This window comes from Patiria miniata, unplaced genomic scaffold, assembly GCF_015706575.1.
Source record: "Patiria miniata isolate m_02_andy unplaced genomic scaffold, ASM1570657v1 HiC_scaffold_3, whole genome shotgun sequence".
Taxonomy (NCBI): Eukaryota; Metazoa; Echinodermata; class Asteroidea; order Valvatida; family Asterinidae; genus Patiria; species Patiria miniata.
In genome coordinates, this window is record NW_024037069.1 from 44999520 (window position 1) to 45019162 (window position 19643).

The following is a 19643-nucleotide window of genomic DNA, read 5'->3' on the forward strand; positions in this document are numbered from 1 at the left end:
GATCTACCCAACTTCAAGACACAAATTTGCATCTTCATTAATTACGCTAACTACTCCAAAAGTGAATTTTAACTTTGTCACTTAGTCTCACTGATTTTACATGTAAGCTAGCCTTTAAATTTGTGCCAGCTTCTCTGATTTACATTTTGTGTTCTAAAACATATACATTTTGTATATGCACACAACAAATCTGTGTGCAAATGCATGCCACGTACGTGTAGTGAATGTGCATGTTTCATGAAGTGACGAATCTATTTGGTCATGAATATTTCCTAAATAAATATGCTTTTATGAAAACAGCCACAAAGTATGGCTGTTTTCTATACGAATTTATATACGAAAATGTGATTTGAAATATCAACCAACTTGATAAATGATTTCTATACCTGGGTTGCCGAGCCAAAAGCATGGCCAAAGTCAATACCAATCATCCCACCGGTCTTCAAGCTGAGAAGGAAGTTGGACAGATGTCGATCACCGATACCCAAGATATATTGACAGATGCAGATAACAGCGTGGCTACGTGCAAAGTGCGCCCTCAGTGTTAGAAAAGCTTCAGGTGAGGCACTCATCTGTATGAAGGCACGTCTAGAAGAAAAACGCAGTCATTGGCTAGATTCATCAGAAGAAATTCATCTTGAAGATTCATTTTCTAAACCGACCAAATAAACCGGCCCATGTTTAGTTCCTGAATTGTTACTTTTCAAATTTATGGCTCGAACAATAATTCCATTCTATCGTTGGTACTATTATCTTTAGTACAGCTCTCCAGGAACCAGTTTACCAGAACTGTTGACAAGATTTCTTTTTTTTTTGACATTCAAATGTATTGAGACGCATTGTTAATTGGTGACACAAATGGACAAAATGATTGTGTCTTTTTAAGAAATGTTTGATATATAATTATACATCAAATTTTGAAGCCAAAGGGTGATGTTTGTCACAGCCAACTATTCGGTATAGCCGACATTCAACTGCATCCAAGGCAATGTGTTATTCAGGATCAATTTTCCCATACGTCATCTTAGACATTTAATGAGATGTCTGGAAAAGCATCTGGATAAAAGTAGCGGAAACCAGCCGAGCAAGTATGAATGTGGTATCAATGATTTCCACACAATACATAGACTTTCATTCTCATATTTCCAAAGTTTCCGATATTTTGTCCAATATTTTTTCAGCACTTCCTACCTCATTAGATCCCAAGGTACGAGTGCTTCCCACGTACGGAATGACTTCACTGTATCCGTGTAGCTGGCATGTCTGAGAAATACAAACAAAATACAGTTCAAACATTCCAGTTAGATTGCAATATATGTGTTTCTTAGCAACACATTTGGGGTGCTGTGGTCCAATGGTGTTCGACTCGTATGCCGTGGTACATGGGCTCGAATCCTGACCGTAGGAACATGGTGCTTGTGCTCTTGAGCAAGGCACTTTACCATTATTGCTTCGTCCTTCGGATGGGACGTAAAGCCGTAGGTCCTGTGTGTTGTGTAATGCACGTTAAAGAACCCAGTAACACTTATCGCTAAGTGAAGGGGTTTGCCCCGGTGTTTCTGGCAGTGGCTGCAATATGCGCCGCAGCACCTTGTCAACCCTTATAAGGTGCTACATAATGGGTCTCATATTTCTCATACACTTTATTTACCTTTTTTTAATAATAGACATATCTCCAGGCCTTGAGTATCTAATAGTTGGTAGATACGTGCGCTATATAAGACTCTGATATCATTATTATTATTTTGTGTAACTTTCAACTATCTTGGATAGTTCACGAGATAACTCCTTGTTCTGTCTCATAACAATGAGTGTTGGACTCACCGGTATACGGCACCATAGCGTACTCCATGATTTGCCTGGTTTCCTTTAGCATACTTATCCACCCATTCAGTATGGTGGTATCGTGGCCCATGGCTGAGGAAAGGGAGAAATATAACAAATTTAGGGGAAAAAACAAGGAAATGCATCACAGCAACTAAAATACACAAACCCAATAGTAAGAAAAAGATCAGACAACCAAACACACACACACAAAATGAAGCATACGTAAGACCCCAACATATAGCATGCAAAAACAAAATTATTATTAGGGGAAATTCATGAATCATGTGGAGCTATGTTGGATCTGGACCGGAAGGAGCCAATATATGAGGATTTTTAGTCCAGCTGGATTGTGATTGACTTGCGATTGACTTGTGATTGACTTGTGATTGCTTACCGTGTGTTATAAGCATTGACTTCCTGATCTGTCATAGCCACATGCAGGAAATCCTTCAAAGTTGTGGTGTTTTGGGCCCATTCAATCATACCAAGCCTAAAACCAGAATTAGCAAAAAGAAATTGGAGTCTGGAGTCACTGAGGTTGAGTCCCAGTCAAATTCATGAATGTACAGTCTGAGTAAGTCATGAGTCACTTAAAAATTCAAGAAAAAAACTAACCAAAAAAGCAGATTCAATAAAGGAAACAATATCAGAACTATGCATGTAGAAAGCAGCAGTGTTGAGTCTCAGTCCGAGTCATTGTTAATCGTGACTCGAGTCCGAGTCTCCAAAACTGTGACTCAAGTCGGACTTGAGCCGAGTCCAAGTCACAAGTCATCATCTCACAAATTTTAGTAGCTTTCATTTTTCCTTCATCAGACTTTTCACTGGTACCTTGGTGTCATTGGAATGACCTCATAAGTGACCAATCGCAGGCCTCGTTGGCTGCAGGTAGCGTCTTGCTCTAAGATACCATTCATGATTCGGAAGAGTTGCTCCACCCTCTGATCTAGCCGGAGATCCTCCCCTCCTTTGACGAGGAATGAGTAGTCGTGCTCATCGTTGCCACGAATCACCAGGCGCTTAGGCTTGCGCATGGACGACAAGACTTTGACCTGTACAATCACAAATGTCCAACGGCTTTAGTAATGGACATGGGATGTAATGACGTTACATATAGTGGGCTGAATGCCCCTCAACATAGGATGTCAAGAAATTCTGTCTTGGTGACAAAGACAATGGACTCCTTGCATGAACAAGACTTTCTAGAGTTCCTTGAGATGGGAGGGAAACACCAGGTGTGCATACTCAAGACCACTGGTTCTACATCTACTAGGCATGCAAAGCCTGTTCATCATCTAGACATTCAGCATCTAGATGGTTTACGCGGGTATAGCGCAAAATGTGCACAGGTATTTTCTCAACTGAATATGCACAAACTTTATCATTGTTATTATTGTTATGTTAATTATTTCTGGTAATGAAACCAAGAATTCCTAGACACTGTAGAAATCACAGTTTTAGAGGCGGGAGAAAAATCCCAGAAGAATATCCCATGTAAAACCCATAGAATCAGGTAGGGACTGAAAACCCAATCAACATGTGGCTAGGGCAGGAATCAAACCTGGGTCACAGCTTGGGAAGGCAAGGAAAGAACCACTGCATCAACCTGACTTTCTGTTGGAAGTCACACCTTTGCATGAGCGCTAGGCATGCGACGGAAATGCATTTTCTGCAATTGTGATGTCTATGGTCCTTTCCAACTCTCTCTCTGTACCCGTTGAGGGGGTACTTGTGAACGGAGACCATAAAACAAGGTATGTTGTCTTTGTTTTGCTAACATACCTGCTCATCAAATCCAGCTATTTTGACGTGATACTCCGGCAGGGGCTTGGTTTTACCACCGTACTGACCTGCATAGAGAAGTGATTTCAGTAAAAAACCTTCATGATTAATTCAATACCTACAACAAACATTAACACAGGTTACAAGGACATAATCAAATAATGCCATCACACCGACCTAAACCAGTTGGATTCTAAGTCTCATCCATTAGCACCTGTACTAAACTGTATTACAGTGTGCATCCCCATGTTAATGTATGTACCTCTGTCATTTCTGTTTTAGCCTCTGAAGAAGAACTTGCTAAGTTCGCAACGTCAGGCCACATTAATTTTTAGATTTATATATTTCAGGTCCACCCAGTCAGTAAGCAGTTTGCAGCAGTCTTACTTTTTTCATGTATTACATTGTATTACATTGTACTTCATTGTATCACATTGTATTACATTGTATTAAATTGTATTAAATTGTATTACATTGTATTACATTGTGTTTATTCACTAATGCATCTGTAAAACCACAGAGTACTCAAAAGGTTTGAGCTACACTTTGGGAACTACCTGTAGTTTGTCAATCTTGGGGAGCTAATATCGACTATCTACCTCAAACCATGTTATATTTGTATGATAATTATGATTCTTTAGCTCTGCTGGGAAGTAACTGAACCACGTTGAGTATTTTTTCCTACAAATAATAACGATTCACCCCTCACCTGGTATTTCTAACTCTCTATCATAGCTGAGTTGTTGAAAGTCACTTAACCATGTCGAGTATCTTTCTACAAATAATAACGATTCACCCCTCACCTGGTATTTCTAACTCCCTATCATAGCTGAGTTGTTGAAAGTCACTTAACCATGTCGAGTATTCTTTCCTACAAATAATAACGATTCACCCCTCACCTGGTATTTCTAACTCTCTATCATAGCTGAGTTGTTGGAAGTCGCTGAACCATGTCGAGTATTCTTTCCTACAAATAATAACGATTCACCCCTCACCTGGTATTTCTAACTCTCTATCATAGCTGAGTTGTTGGAAGTCACTTAACCATGTCGAGTATTCTTTCCTACAAATAATAACGATTCACCCCTCACCTGGTATTTCTAACTCTCTATCATAGCTGAGTTGTTGGAAGTCACTGAACCATATCGAGTATTCTTTCCTACAAATACTAATGATTCACTCCTCACCTGGTATTTCTAACTCTCTATCATAGCTGAGTTGTTGGAAGTCACTGAACCATGTTGAGTATTCTTTCCTACAAATAATAACGATTCACCCCTCACCTGGTATTTCTAACTCCCTATCATAGCTGAGTTGTTGGAAGTCACTTAACCATGTCGAGTATTCTTTCCTACAAATAATAACGATTCACCCCTCACCTGGTATTTCTAACTCTCTATCATAGCTGAGTTGTTGGAAGTCGCTGAACCATGTCGAGTATTCTTTCCTACAAATAATAACGATTCACCCCTCACCTGGTATTTCTAACTCTCTATCATAGCTGAGTTGTTGGAAGTCACTGAACCATGTCGAGTATTCTTTCCTACAAATACTAATGATTCACTCCTCACCTGGTATTTCTAACTCTCTATCATAGCTGAGTTGTTGGAAGTCACTGAACCATGTTGAGTATTCTTTCCTACAAATAATAACGATTCACACCTCACCTGGTATTTCTAACTCTCTAACATAGCTGAGTTGTTGGAAGTCACTGAACCATGTCGAGTATTCTTTCCTACAAATACTAATGATTCACACCTCACCTGGTATTTCTAACTCTCTATCATAGCTGAGTTGTTGGAAGTCACTGAACCATGTCGAGTATTCTTTCCTACAAATACTAATGATTCACACCTCACCTGGTATTTCTAACTTTCTATCATAGCTGAGTTGTTGGAAGTCACTGAACCATGTTGAGTATTCTTTCCTACAAATAATAACGATTCACACCTCACCTGGTATTTCTAACTTTCTATCATAGCTGAGTTGTTGGAAGTCACTGAACCATGTCGAGTATTCTTTCCTACAAATACTAATGATTCACTCCTCACCTGGTATTTCTAACTCTCTATCATAGCTGAGTTGTTGGAAGTCACTGAACCATGTTGAGTATTCTTTCCTACAAATAATAACGAGGATTCACCCCTCACCTGGTATTTCTAACTCTCTATCATAGCTGAGTTGTTGGAAGTCACTGAACCATGTCGAGTATTCTTTCCTACAAATAATAACAAGGATTCACCCCTCACCTGGTATTTTTAACTCTCTATCATAGCTGAGTTGTTGGAAGACACTGAACCATGTCGAGTATTCTTTCCCACAAATAATAACGATCACCCCTCACCTGGTATTTCTAACTCTCTATCATAGCTGAGTTGTTGGAAGTCGCTGAACCATGTCGTGTATTCTTTCAAGTTGCCTGGTGGATCCCTTCGCTTTGCATTCATCTCACTGTAAAGTTTGTTGTAATGCCCCCAAAATGTCTGCCAATGTTGGACAAGAAATTCAACCAGAGATACATTATCAACAATTGGGCATTCAGTTACTTTGAAGATATTTTCTGATTTCCTGACTCTTGTACAATTCAAAATAAACATGGTTGACATGGTTGGTGTCTAAGAATTATTCCCCCTCATTATTTTCTTTCCTGGGAATTTGGAGATTACATTTTACACTTTGCTTTATAAACATGGTTATTAAAATGTACACTAAAAGGCATGTAAGATCATTTGCATTTATCCCAAAAGTAACCTGACAATGATCAACAAAAAGCTTTTAACTTGGATTAAAGATCGTACTGGTACTAAACACCCCATGAAATTATTCCGTCTGGCTTGCTGTCATTTAGAAGAAGTCAAGAAATGTAGGTGATTTCCAACGATCAGTCGTTTGACTGATTTTTGGAGAAAAAGAGTTATATTGACGAAATCACGTTTTGTGATCCGAATGTTGTCTATCATTTATTTACTGTTTTCTCGAAAAATGTAATATCCACTGAACTGAAACTTCTACAGTTTAGGTTGATAACATTCTTGAATTGAATTGAATTGAATTGAATTGAATTGAAATGAATTCTTCTTTTGATTTTCAGTGGTGTTATTATTGGAAACGAACAAAATGCAAGAAAAGCAATTGATCCTTTATGCCTTTACGCCACAAACATAATCAAATAACCAAGAAATAATCAACTCCTCAGAACTGACCTTCCAGGGCATGTCCATGACCTTGGATCCATCTTTGCCAAACGTAGCTTCGAACTTTTTCTGCCAATCCTAAATCACAAAGAAGAAAACAAACCTCAAAACAAATTCCTGTACCTCGACGTAAAACATGTCTTTGTTTCATACCACAGAATCTTTGAAATCCATAACATTGGGGCTATTCAACACCCGATCTCTTTATAGGACCTGACCTCACACATGACCAATGACCTCACATACATGACCCATGACCTCACACAAATGACCCTGACCTCACTCAAATAACTCTTGACCTAATATACATGACCCTGACCTCACAAGCATGACCCCTGACCTCACAAACATGGACAAACTTCAATACCTGCGCGAAGCGTCGTCTGAAGTTCCCGAACCCAATACTCAGTGAGCTTGAACTGTCTTGTGATGACCCACTACCTCCGTCTCCAGTCGCCCGAGAGCCCCGGTGATCTATCAGATTGTTGTAAATCTCCTGGCAAGCTCTCCGGATCTTCGTCTTGTCCCTCTTGGCAACATTCAGCAGTGGTTTCATCACATCGTCCGCCCAGTCCTGAGAACAATCAGACAATGTACTTTAACAAATACAAAAAAAAAGATAGAGAAGGCTTCTTGCAAAACTGTTATCAAGAATTTTGATATAGATTTATCAAAAGCTTTTAATTGATATGTTCATGCAAACAGTGGCCTGAAAAGACTAAAACAGTTAAAAATTAACTTCAAAAATAAAAGTAATGAATTGTGCTTTTTATGGGAAAAAATGTAATGGCGTCACAAGAGGGAGGTTATAAGGTTAAATTCCCCCGTGGATTGTTGTCATCATTCGTAATGGTGTCGAGTCCCAAACATGCTTATGAGGGTAAAATGCTCTCCTGCCCAAGCCCATTCAAATTTGTGATAAAAAAAAGTGATGTTAAAATTATCTTTGGGCTTCAACCTTGAATACAAATTCTGGATTGTTGAGTTGTTCGAGAGCAGCGATGAAGTTTTCCACGAGGGGCACTGTCTCCAGGATGCCACCAATCTTCTTGGCGGCCGCAGCATTTTTCCTCCCAATGGCCGACTCTTCAAAGTTGAAACTCTCACTGCTGATCTTGAAGGGATAGCACAAGGCCTGTTGTGTGTAAGAAAGTAAATAATATGTTCATTAACCGTAACTCTCTAGGCATTTTTGCTAGGTTGTAACCTCAAATCCTCCAACTGCCTCCAAGTAAAAATTGCTTACAGCCTCAATCCCGCAAAATCCTCCGTTATTTCTTGAATGTGGTCTTTGGAGGGGCGACCACTGCCTCAATCCCGCAAAATCCTCCAGCAATCACTGTCAATTTGTTGAGGCAGAGGCAGTGACATCCTGGAGCACTACGGAGGATTCAAGCGTAATCCAGGCCTAAATTTATGCACGGCTGAGCATAAACTCAAGATCCACCATTAAAACAAAAGTTTAAAAAAAATTCCATTGCACGGTCACATTTTTAACGGCTGTCGACGAACCAGTCTATAGACATAGTAATCTGTATAACAGAAAAGCTTGCGTGTTCTCAGTTTTTGACCAACCTGGGGGTACTCATTGGCAATGTCAGTCAGGATTCCATGCACAGCAGGCCCCTCAGGCTTGTCAAGAAGTGCAACCATTTGACTGATCCAGCCAATGAACATCCAGCATGGTACATCCGACACCTGTCAATCAGATCACACAAGGGACATCGGGATTTGTAGGGTAGTATTCATAAAAAAAAAATTTCTTTTTGCTGTGTTCATGCGAGTCACTTGTGTTAACGGGGGTGCACCGACAAAAGTATGATCCGTGAGCATTAAATTGAGGTCTTGCCATGACTGATAGCCAGGCAAATAATTCCAATCCCAACTACAGCCCTTTTCACAACATGCAGGATTTTACACAGCTTACATAACACAGCACTGAAATTGATTAAGGCAAGGAACTTGGTCACAGTGTCCAAAAAGGTTGTGATCAATTGACCATTGTGTAGTGAGACATGATGGAATTTAAATGACACTCATAGGGGTTTAGGCCAAGAATAAGAAGTGCACAAATAAATATTTTCAAAAATTTACTGTGGTTTTGTAGTTATTTCAAAAATATTTCAACGGACACGTGTTTGGGGTATAATGTAAATCCTACCTCCTGAATCATGAGTTGCATGGCATCAGGGCATGCTTCAACCAGTTGTAGTAATCTAGGGAAGCGTTGCATAGCCTCCTGTGAGCTGTAATGCATAGCTTTCAGTGTGTAGCGCACCACGGTTTGGGAGTAAGTGTCTGTGGCTGGGAGGTAGGCGGCAGGTACTTCCTCTAATGAGTAGAAAGAAAAACAGTTTCAAATTTTAAGTGAACAAAGTTTTATGGACTAATTGTATGATAGCACTCTCAACATTAAACATACGAAACTTTGCTGTCTTTGATAAGCAATTTAAAGGGGCACTTTCAAGAAAATGCACTCATTTGGGCTGGAAACCGTATTTACCACAGAATGGCTATGGTAGGAAAGATTGTTAAAAAATTATAAACATGAATGTTTCCACAACTTTATCTTCACTGTTTTTAGTGTATCTTAGGGTACAATATTTGGAGCGCTAGTTCTCATTCCTGTCAAACTAATCTCTTTTTTTTTTAAACCTTCAAACGCATGTGCCAAAGGATCGCTGTGTATAATTCTGAAGCAAGAGTGGGACCTGATGTCTAACAGTGAATTGTCACATACATTTAATGCCGCACCAGTCTCTTGTTGACAGCTCTGCTCAAAATTCAACGCTTGATTTAAGTATAGACAAGGCCAAAACTGCTGCCGCGTCAGACGTAAACAAACAGGATTTTTCAACGTGTTTCTCTGTAAATTTAAGACAGTACCTTCGTTTCCTGTGACTTGGACTTCGACTTGGAATTTGAAAAAAGGTAAGAAGACAATCTAAAACATGAAATGTACATTAAATCTGGCCAAATATACACCTTTAAGTTTACTATTTAAGAGAGAATTGAAAATTGACGGCTTACCTGAGTCCTTCAGACGTAGCATCTTATCACAGAAACTGACCAGTGCCATGTAGGCTTCAGTCACGCTTTTCTCAGAGTGCGGTGTGATTGTCTCATCCTTGTCGGCAAGAGAGACTGCATGCTTCAGTTCACTGTGTACCTTGAGGTATAGACTGCTGCAAATCTGGAAAAGTTGCAAGAAGGGTCATGTGATTGAAGTCAGCAAATCCGTACAAAAACAAAACATGTTCCATCTGTTAGTTCCTGTGCCGCCTCAAATTCGCCCTGCCTTTTACTGGTTTTGTGGATTCATTTTAAGGGGTAATTCATGATGTGATGTTATACTATGAAATACATGGTATTAGACTGTGAAATTTCATTGGTTGAGAACTGCTCATACGAAATACTGCAAAAGTTAATGTACGACAACCTGCTGTATAGGTACTTCATTAACATTGCCTTTCATCATTCTCAATGACTTGTTAACTTTTGTATGTCCACGCTGCTTTGCACAACATGGGTGTTGAATAAGGTATGTGATGATGATAAACAACTGTTGTCTGCAGTGATATAGTCCATGGGGTTCTCTACGCACTCTGGGGCAATTGGTACCCTCTGCTTCACCACGGATGTCATCTGCAATTTGATAACCAGGTTGTAGATTATTACTCACCTGTTCAGGCCGTGTTGCATTTTTACTGACAAGAGCAAGCAGCTTATCCAGCTTGCCTGCATTTCTTACTGCGCTGAGAACATCCCCTCCTACACGGAAAATAAGAAAGTAAATAATAAGAAATAAATACTTTGGTTTAAGACTTTTCAATGAAATAGAATCTGTGAGGCTTGAGTAAGATTGTCTTCAGATGCTACAGTAACTATTTGATAAAATATGGAACATCATCAAGTAAAGTTGGAGCGAGTTCTATGTTTCACCATAGTTGGACGAACTTCACTTGAAAACAGGATAGTTGGCGGACCACAGGGCACGGTTGCATCACTGGTTACCAATAGCCTCGCGCATCATAAAGCACAACGGGGAGCCAGGAACAAGAAGTTTCATGATGCAATTTTGACCATCGTTTGATTAGAGATAATTGCAGGTTGCTATTAGTGCGCAGGATACGTTATGTCACCAATCAACCACTAGTCGACTGATGGTCCTTGCCAGATCTTGTGATGCGATCAAGCTGAATGAGTCTTTGTCAGGAATTTTCATTTGGAGATACAGGCCAAAATAGGGCCACTTCATCACATCACTTCATCACATCTCTTGGTGTTCCGACTTCCATGATTTTTGAACTAAAGATGGTATCAGCATGTGGTTTTCACAGCAGTAATGCTGAGATTGTGCTCTTTTCAAATCTGTAATAAAAAAAATTGACCAGGGTTGACAAACAACTCATGTAGCTTGATCGCATCACATATAAAAGTGAAGTTACTGACCTCCCTTCTGAATTGCTATGGCAACAAGGTCATAGGACTTGCTGGTCAGCGTATGATGATGTCTAGCAAGGCTGTAGTCTCCTGTCAAGGCTGGAGTACTGGATAACTTGGCTGTAGAACAAGCGCAAAGCATGATTGACACCATTCACTGAAATTCAACTCTATTTAGAAACAGATTAAAATGATGCAATTGACCAAATTTTTCAATAATTTTTAAGTAGAAATTATAAAATAACAAATTGTACTGCAACTTATCCAAGCGCGTTATTTATAGAAGTATGAGCTATGAAATTTGCAAAATTGCCCATATGAGAGTCTTTACAAAATTATATAGAGAATTTCCGACTGGATTCAACAATTATTATGGACATACCAAGTGGGTCAAAGGTCGTGAGTAGGGTCATGACCTGGTCCTTTGGCTCCAGTGTAAGTATCTTGAGTTGATTCATTTGTACATAGGAGTGTGTCCATTGGGGCCTCAGGTCCTCATGTGATGACAGACTACCATGGGTTGCCTTTAGGTGCTTCTGAGCAACGCTGAAGTTTCCCTAACCAAACACAAATAACAATATTGCGGTGGTTTTAGCACTAAAGTCTCCGAGCGCTTCATTATTAGCACCCCAGTTCATCAGGCCACAAGACCATTTTCCTGCTGCAGCTCGAGATGCAGTGCCATCTGGTATCTACCCACAACTTAAATCGAATTTACTATCAAATTATAATAGCTCAGATTAATCTTCTAACTGGGTTACTACTCTGTATTTCTTTTTTTCTGATATTATGTTTTTCTGTGTGTTATGTACAATTTAAAATTTATACGTTCAATTGTTTTTCATTTGTTTTTCATTAAATGTTTGTATTAATCCATGTTAAAGGGGATCCCTACTCGACAAGCTCCGCTTCTTGGGGATCCCCTTCCACCATCTCTAATTAGAAAATAATGCGCCCAAAGTGTATAAATATATTTTGTAAAACAAGCTCGAACTTTATATTACCCAAAACTACATGTATGTATTTATGCCTTGTCACTTAATGAAATGAGATGTGGTAAAAATAATAAAGAATGAATGAATGAATGAAAAAAAGGTAGTAAAGTGTCTTGCCCAAGAACACAATCACCATTTTCCCCGTCAGGGTTCAAACCCACATATTCATGGCATGAGCTGACCAATGTCACCACTGGACCATGGTGCTCCACAGGGATTTCCATATGTTTCATTTTAGCAAATAGATCTCTCCCAACTTTTAAATGTTCCTGTTTCTTTCATTATACTCCATGAGGATTATGGTATGAAGAGTATATTTCCAAAAAGTCATATATCCATTTGAAAATGTGACAAATTTGCATGGTTATGATACTTTAAGGAAAAAAAACAAGCTGTATCTAAATTGCATGTTTCGCATTATTGTATTCTTATATTATAATGTGGCCGTCAGAACTGACTTTGGGCAACAAGGAGAGGGTGAGATTCTAAAAGGTCACAAATGGCATTGATGGCATTTTGGAAATAAAGTCCTTATATTTAGGAACAAGAGTATCTTCCCAATAGCTATGAGACATAATGATGTGTTTATGTGCAGCTTTCTGCCTCCTCCCCCCACACATGTCTATTAATTAAAAACAGGTGCATTCCCAGCAGGTGTTCCCTGCCAGCTGCCAACAGTTTGTTCCTCATGTCAAAAACAGAGGCCTGACGTATCAATCCTAGCGTGAACTTTCTAAAAGCCTTTGTGCAAGATCATCAGTTGTTAGGAAATGAAGGAACATTTTAGACGTTAAAATAGTGAACTTTACAAAAAAAATTAACCAGTGTAAATTTTCTATCGTGGTTTCTTTAAGAAATAACAGCTTTACATATACCTGCTGGCAAGCACTGTCGGCCATCTTGAGCCCTAGCCACAGTCTCTCTTCAGCAATTCTCTTCTCAAATGTCGCTTCTTCTTCCCCTCCAGATTGCTGAGAGTCTGAGCGAATGAATCGACCAGCAAGCTTGTCCATGAAGAGGAACCTGAGGGGATGGAGAATGAATACTCACTTTTTTATTTTTATTTTATTTCTCATTTTAACTGGGTAGCCCATTCAGTGGAATCCACTGATCTCCCATGGGTCCAAGTAAAGAGAAGACAAAGTGAAGAAATTACAGTTTTAGAGGTGGGAGGAAAAGCCCAGAAGAGTATTCTGAGGAAAACCCACGGAATCAGGTAAGGACTGAAAACCCAATCCACATATTGGTCCAGGCAGCAATCAAACCCGGGTCACAGCGGTGGAAGGCGAGGAAAGTACTGCTACGCCAATCTGACTCCCCCATTCATAAACACCTGTTACAGTTTACCCATTCCTATTGGGTACCCGTTCCCTAATACACCAATGAATGGGCTCAATCCGGCCCATTGTGTTGACCAGATGCACGAAAAGACTTTAGTGAATAGACATTCTGAATCAATGGAATAGAGTTTTGTGAGCTCTGACTAGGACTAGTCTCAGACCAGCTTGACTAGTTTTGCCAGGTCGGATTATTACTGGAAATTTATAATCTGTGGCAGTGTTGTACAGTCGAGTCTCGTTAAAACAAACTCGTTTGGACCTAGCCAAATTGTTTGTTATATCAGAATTTTGTACTAAGAGGAACATCAGTCCCATTCATTGTGCACATAAATGCACAGTTGGGACCAAGGCTTTGTGTTTGCTATAACCAGAATTTTGTATTAACAGAGTTTGTACTAACGAGTCGACTGTACTCAAGTGAAAGTATGAGTTCTTTGTCATGAGTACAAGTATGAATATGAGTACTTTAATAATAATAATGTACGAGTACCAAAGTATGAGTATGAGTACCAAAAATCTTACAATACCAATACGAGTACTTTTCTAAAAGTAGGAGCAAATTTTAATGTGTCACGTATTTTCAATAATTTCTCCGCAATTTCAACAAGCGCACCGAACCCTGCCCGGGTGGCCCATATATTTACAAGTGTTGGGCAGTATCACAACAAGACAAGACAAGGGCTTTTTGCTGTCAAACTAGGCATTAAACAAATGCAGGAGCCTCCTAAACAGTAGAAAACTGCTTCTTTTCCAGCATGTAGCTCATAAATGCTCTTTTTAAAATTTGTACAGGTGAATATTTGCCATGAGTACGAGTATGAGTACTTTGCCATGAGTACGAGTATGAGTACTTTGCCATGAGTACGAGTATGAGTACTTTGCCATGAGTACGAGTATGAGTACTTTGCCATGAGTACGAGTATGAGTACTTTGTCATGAGTATGAGTACGAGTACTTTGTCATGAGTACGAGTATGAGTACTTTGTCATGAGTACGAGTATGAGTACTTTGTCATGAGTACGAGTAAGAGTACTTTGTCATGAGTACGAGTATGAGTACTTTGCCATGAGTACGAGTATGAGTACTTTGCCATGAGTACGAGTATGAGTACTTTGCCATGAGTACGAGTATGAGTACTTTGCCATGAGTACGAGTATGAGTACTTTGCCATGAGTACGAGTATGAGTACTTTGTCATGAGTACGAGTATGAGTACTTTGTCATGAGTACGAGTAAGAGTACTTTGTCATGAGTACGAGTATGAGTACTTTGCCATGAGTACGAGTATGAGTACTTTGCCATGAGTACGAGTATGAGTACTTTGCCATGAGTACGAGTATGAGTACTTTGCCATGAGTACGAGTACGAGTACTTTGCCATGAGTACGAGTATGAGTACTTTGTCATGAGTATGAGTACGAGTACTTTGTCATGAGTACGAGTATGAGTACTTTGTCATGAGTACGAGTAAGAGTACTTTGTCATGAGTACGAGTACGAGTACTTTGCCATGAGTACGAGTACGAGTACTTTGTCATGAATACGAGTACGAGTACTTTGTCATGAGTACGAGTAAGAGTACTTTGTCATGAATACGAGTACGACTGCAGGTACATTTTCATGTGTACGAGTACATGTAGGAGTGCTACAACGCTAATCTGTGAGCTCATATCATTTGATGATGTGTTTGTCATGAAGTGATTCAAAGAATTCCTACCTGTTGGAGACAACATCATCCCAAATGCTGACTGGATCTTTCTTGGCATCCAGACGGCAACTTGTCCAACGATCAAGGAGTGCTAGCGACTTCTGACAACCACTCGCTCCTTGCAAGTCTGATGATGAAAATAATCATCGCTCATTACCCCTTTCCTTACCACAGTTTGTTGACTTGGCTCGACCAAATACCACTTTTTTGTTGAATCAAGTGGATATCACAAGAACATAAAACATTGACAAGTTGAAAACTCACTATTTTTCCACCTAGATTTTTACTATCAACAACATGGTTTGCGTGTAAATTTTGTTCTTTGAACTTTACTTTTGCGTGTGATGTAGAATTTAAGGCTACATGCGCAAAACTAAGAAAGTAATGTGTCTTATTTGATCTGGTCCCATTTATCAAACTGTAAGCCATTTCACGTCCTAACCAAATGGCACTCCATACCTCAAAATGTTCATGGATACTTCTGAAGCAGTTTTCTCAAATGTGTGCAATGGTAATAAAATGAAGGGAAAAAAAACCCATTAGAACTATCCAATAATACTCTTTCAGCTGGTATATGGTATGCATAAGCAGCCAAATTCAATGATTTCCTAATAGTAAAAACTTAGGTTGAAAAGGTCAGTTTTCAAGTTGTGGTCCGTTATTCAACCTCTAGTGATCTGGAACTGGGGAGAGCAAAGTCATTGAACGTTGTGGTAAGGTACGGGTTAAACAGTCAAAAAGGATCCTCCCATCTTTTTGCAATAACACAGCATTCTTGAGAAGATGATATGCAATCACCTTGTTTGGCGGCAAGTTTGAGAAAGTCTTGTGTTTCGGTGAGTCGTTGGATACACTGCAGTTTAGCTGTGCGGCTTGATGTCATCAACGGACCAAGTCCAGACCAATCCTGAAAACAAAAAGTAATTTTCTCTAAAATACTTCAATTTGGTTTACTACATCGTCAAAAATCAAGGACACATATAAAACACTTGTAAACCTTCAGCACTCGCATTTTAGTACACTTTAGTTATACATATCTGGCACAAACCCCCAGGCTGATGGCCTAATAAGCATGTGAACCAGTGCGCGCACCACCTACCGTCCATGCACGGAGACCAAGCTTGAACTTACCTGTAGAAATGACTGTCTGCAGTTTGCCAAGTAGAACATCGCTCTGTCATAATCTTCTTGGATTGTGTAGAGACACGACAGTTCCTCACTGAAACGAGCCTGTACGGGACAGATATCAGGGCATTAAACAATCAAATGAAATGCTATGATTAAATCACGGATTCAGTCAAATTTCAATGTAAATGTGTGTTCTGGTTTGCAGGCGCATGATTCGTAATGTGGGCAGAGAGGGTGGGAGATTGGAAGAGAGGCTTTTTTGGAGGGGGATGTTGGGAGGACGGTGGGGGCGGGATGGGGAGGGGGCAGGGGGAAGGAATTTTGGGAGGGGGAATGAGTGAGGGGGTATGGGGGTTAGGGGGGTAGTCCACAGCCTATTCCAATAAACTAACATCCAACAATGTACCACTTACCTCAAGGAAGACTCGTTTGTCAGGATCAGACATAGACTCATCGATGAACTGAAGTAATGTTTCATCTTCACCTCCATCCATCAACTGCTTCAACATACTACGCATCATGTGGGGTAGATATTGCTCCTAACGAGACAGAAAAAAAGAAATAGAGTTGTGTCATGTACACTAAATATTTGAAGATTCGACACCACTATGTTATTATGATGATGAGAACAAAACACATATTGCTACGTGGATACACTACCTGGTAGAATGTATCGGACCACATCTTGCTGAGATTTGGAGGCGTGTTGTCATCAACGTTGACCGTGGAATAATGCTGAAGATCTGTCCACTGGGTCAGCTGGTTACAGCACTGTAATTGCACAACACAAACAAGAACGGAAGCAACATTGAAATCAACAACGGCAGATCAAGATGGAACCCTCCCTCTCTGGCTGGCTAAGTCAACAAAGCTACCCCAGCAGGACTGACTGGCTGTGACGGTTTATGTAACTTGATACAGCTATGCTTTGACTGTAGGTGATTGATAAGATAGCTTTACCTACCAGTAGCCTGCTTTGGTCCGTTGACTGAATTGGACTAGTCACAGTGTTTGCTTGAAATATGATCTGACTGTTTGTGACTAGCCTGAGCATAAAGGCATGACAGGGGAAGAGGATTAAATTTTTGACTGTCTGTGACAGTTAAGACAGCAGGAGGGTTTAAATTTAGGGGCAAACAAAAGGAACAGATAGGAGGCTGTTGTCAACCCCCCAGTGTTTGTTGTGAATCTGGAAGTTCTGCTGTTTATAATTACAATGGACCAGGAGAAAAGTTGAGAAAGACAAAGACAAACAAAGAATTGACACAGCGAATCCATTTTCGAAGTTTTGGAAAGATCTCGTTTAGATCTGCAAATTTAAGTGTGAAAGGTTTTGATTTTTTTTTAGAACACATGTCAGTCACAATGGACGAGAGATATTCAGCATTAAGTTGTATCATCCCTTTTGGAGAAGAGCATCCACTTAAACGAATGCTCTACTACGGTAAATCAACATCTTACATTGAGTCTGGACTCATCCCACAAATCCTCTTCGACTTGAGACACAGAGCCTTCATCCCAGTCCATATCAAAGGCCTGAAGGAGTAAAAGAAATAAAAGCTGTTAATATCATGACATATTACGCAAATATTGACTGCTTCGAGTGGTGTAGTAAAACTAGCCTCCTGAGGTGATCCATGAAGCATTCTGTTTTGAAAGACTCCGTGGATCATCGAGGGAGAGATGGTTTACTATAAGACAAGTTAAAGTAGTCAATATTTGTTTTGCAAAGCCTCAACCACAGATTCGGTTTGGTTTTGAGGGATAGTTTTTCAATTTATTAATTTATGAACTAAAATCCAATAAAAACATACTTGCACTTTTCCAAACTACCCCTTCTTAAATGTTTGAACCCAAATCTGTAGTGTGCAGAAATAATACATGCAATGCACACACCCATGTGTATGCACAAACAGACCTTTGGTTGCTGTGTTTAGTTGCAGGGTTCCAAGCAACTTATCAGAATTGGGAACATTCGAGGAAAGTTGTTCGAGGGAAGTTGGCCCTATTGCAGATAACCTTTTCCTCCAACATCCTAGATATTTATTAGGACGACCTCTTATATCAGTGATATAAGTTCCAGTCTATTTTACCCACCTGATTGTAAAGTTTGAGGGCAGCGGAGTAGTCGCCCCTAGCCTCGGCTTCTAACGCAGTCTTGGTGATTTCATGGGTACCGATACGGGAACTAAACACACCCTGAACCGCATCAAAGTCATCCAGGGCTTTGTACAATCTACAAACAAAAATCAAAGCAATGCTTGATGAAATTGCTGGCACAAAGAAAACTGAAGACAAAATGGGATATTTACTCTAGAATTCCTAAATACTTGGGACAGTTCCCCCATTCATATTGATTGAGAGACCATCACACGGGATTGGAGGGTTCAAACTGCCATTTATACACCGCTCAGTTTTATACGGTGATGTTTAAAACCAGTTTGAGACCCCGTGCTACACACAAGTGCATTGAGAAACATGACATGATCTCAATGTCAGAACACAGTGTACCATACAAATGGCCCGAACATGAAGTAACATGGTAGAAAAAAAAATCATTGAAAAGTTGTCAACTTGTCAATGTTTTTGACCAAAAAGGTATTTATGAATGATGTTCCAAACTGGTTACGAGCCTGGTGGCTGATTACAGCCCTCAGCTTTGACTCCGGCCATTATCAACAACTAAACCTCTAATTGGTTTTAAACCAGACATTTATAGCTGCTCCATTTCTATCCCATTATTCTATTGTGTTCCTTTCTCATCCACATTTCATACCTGGCTAGTTCAATCCAGGTGCTTATCTCCGGTGATTGCTTCTTGGAGACGTGTTTTGCTCTCTTAGAACTTTTCTCTTCTTGCCAAGTCTTCTGAATTAGGTTCTCCTCAAGAAGCCGAATTCCTGATAAAATAAAGTCATTTCAATTATACCATTTGATGCAATATAATTACAATGGGTATAAATTCATAAAGCCTAAAAACATCCATAGCTATTGACATTGCTAAACAATTGGCATTGTTTGCTAGAGTGGAATGCACCCCACTATTGACACTAAAGGTGCTAAACTATTAGAATATAATATCTGATGCAGGGTTAAAATTACCAACTTGGGGGTCAATTTTGAAATTAAGACCCCAACATTTTAAGATCAAGAAGTGGACAGCTACTTTGAGACATCCAGAATGAAGTTGAACTATTGGCGATTAGGGAACGCTCGTTGCCAGTAAAAT

General features: G+C 39.7%; 1 protein-coding gene across 1 annotated transcript in view; it reads right to left on the reverse strand.

The window, feature by feature from the left end:
- Positions 1 to 19643, reverse strand: part of LOC119738756 (DNA-dependent protein kinase catalytic subunit-like) — an 85306-nt gene that overhangs the window by 4144 nt on the left and 61519 nt on the right. The window contains exons 64-89 of the mRNA XM_038213705.1: positions 19191 to 19314; positions 18512 to 18650; positions 17876 to 17950; positions 17075 to 17185; positions 16828 to 16953; positions 16418 to 16516; positions 16085 to 16193; positions 15296 to 15413; positions 13117 to 13264; positions 11629 to 11803; positions 11256 to 11366; positions 10486 to 10574; positions 9834 to 9996; positions 8965 to 9134; positions 8379 to 8501; positions 7762 to 7938; positions 7171 to 7377; positions 6813 to 6881; positions 6022 to 6092; positions 5760 to 5827; positions 3610 to 3677; positions 2659 to 2879; positions 2222 to 2317; positions 1825 to 1917; positions 1192 to 1263; positions 387 to 588 (exon numbers count right to left, since the gene is read on the reverse strand). Of these exons, the coding sequence (XP_038069633.1) occupies positions 387 to 588; positions 1192 to 1263; positions 1825 to 1917; positions 2222 to 2317; positions 2659 to 2879; positions 3610 to 3677; positions 5760 to 5827; positions 6022 to 6092; positions 6813 to 6881; positions 7171 to 7377; positions 7762 to 7938; positions 8379 to 8501; positions 8965 to 9134; positions 9834 to 9996; positions 10486 to 10574; positions 11256 to 11366; positions 11629 to 11803; positions 13117 to 13264; positions 15296 to 15413; positions 16085 to 16193; positions 16418 to 16516; positions 16828 to 16953; positions 17075 to 17185; positions 17876 to 17950; positions 18512 to 18650; positions 19191 to 19314 (3224 nt within the window). The remainder of the gene's footprint in view (positions 1 to 386; positions 589 to 1191; positions 1264 to 1824; positions 1918 to 2221; positions 2318 to 2658; positions 2880 to 3609; positions 3678 to 5759; positions 5828 to 6021; positions 6093 to 6812; positions 6882 to 7170; positions 7378 to 7761; positions 7939 to 8378; positions 8502 to 8964; positions 9135 to 9833; positions 9997 to 10485; positions 10575 to 11255; positions 11367 to 11628; positions 11804 to 13116; positions 13265 to 15295; positions 15414 to 16084; positions 16194 to 16417; positions 16517 to 16827; positions 16954 to 17074; positions 17186 to 17875; positions 17951 to 18511; positions 18651 to 19190; positions 19315 to 19643) is intronic.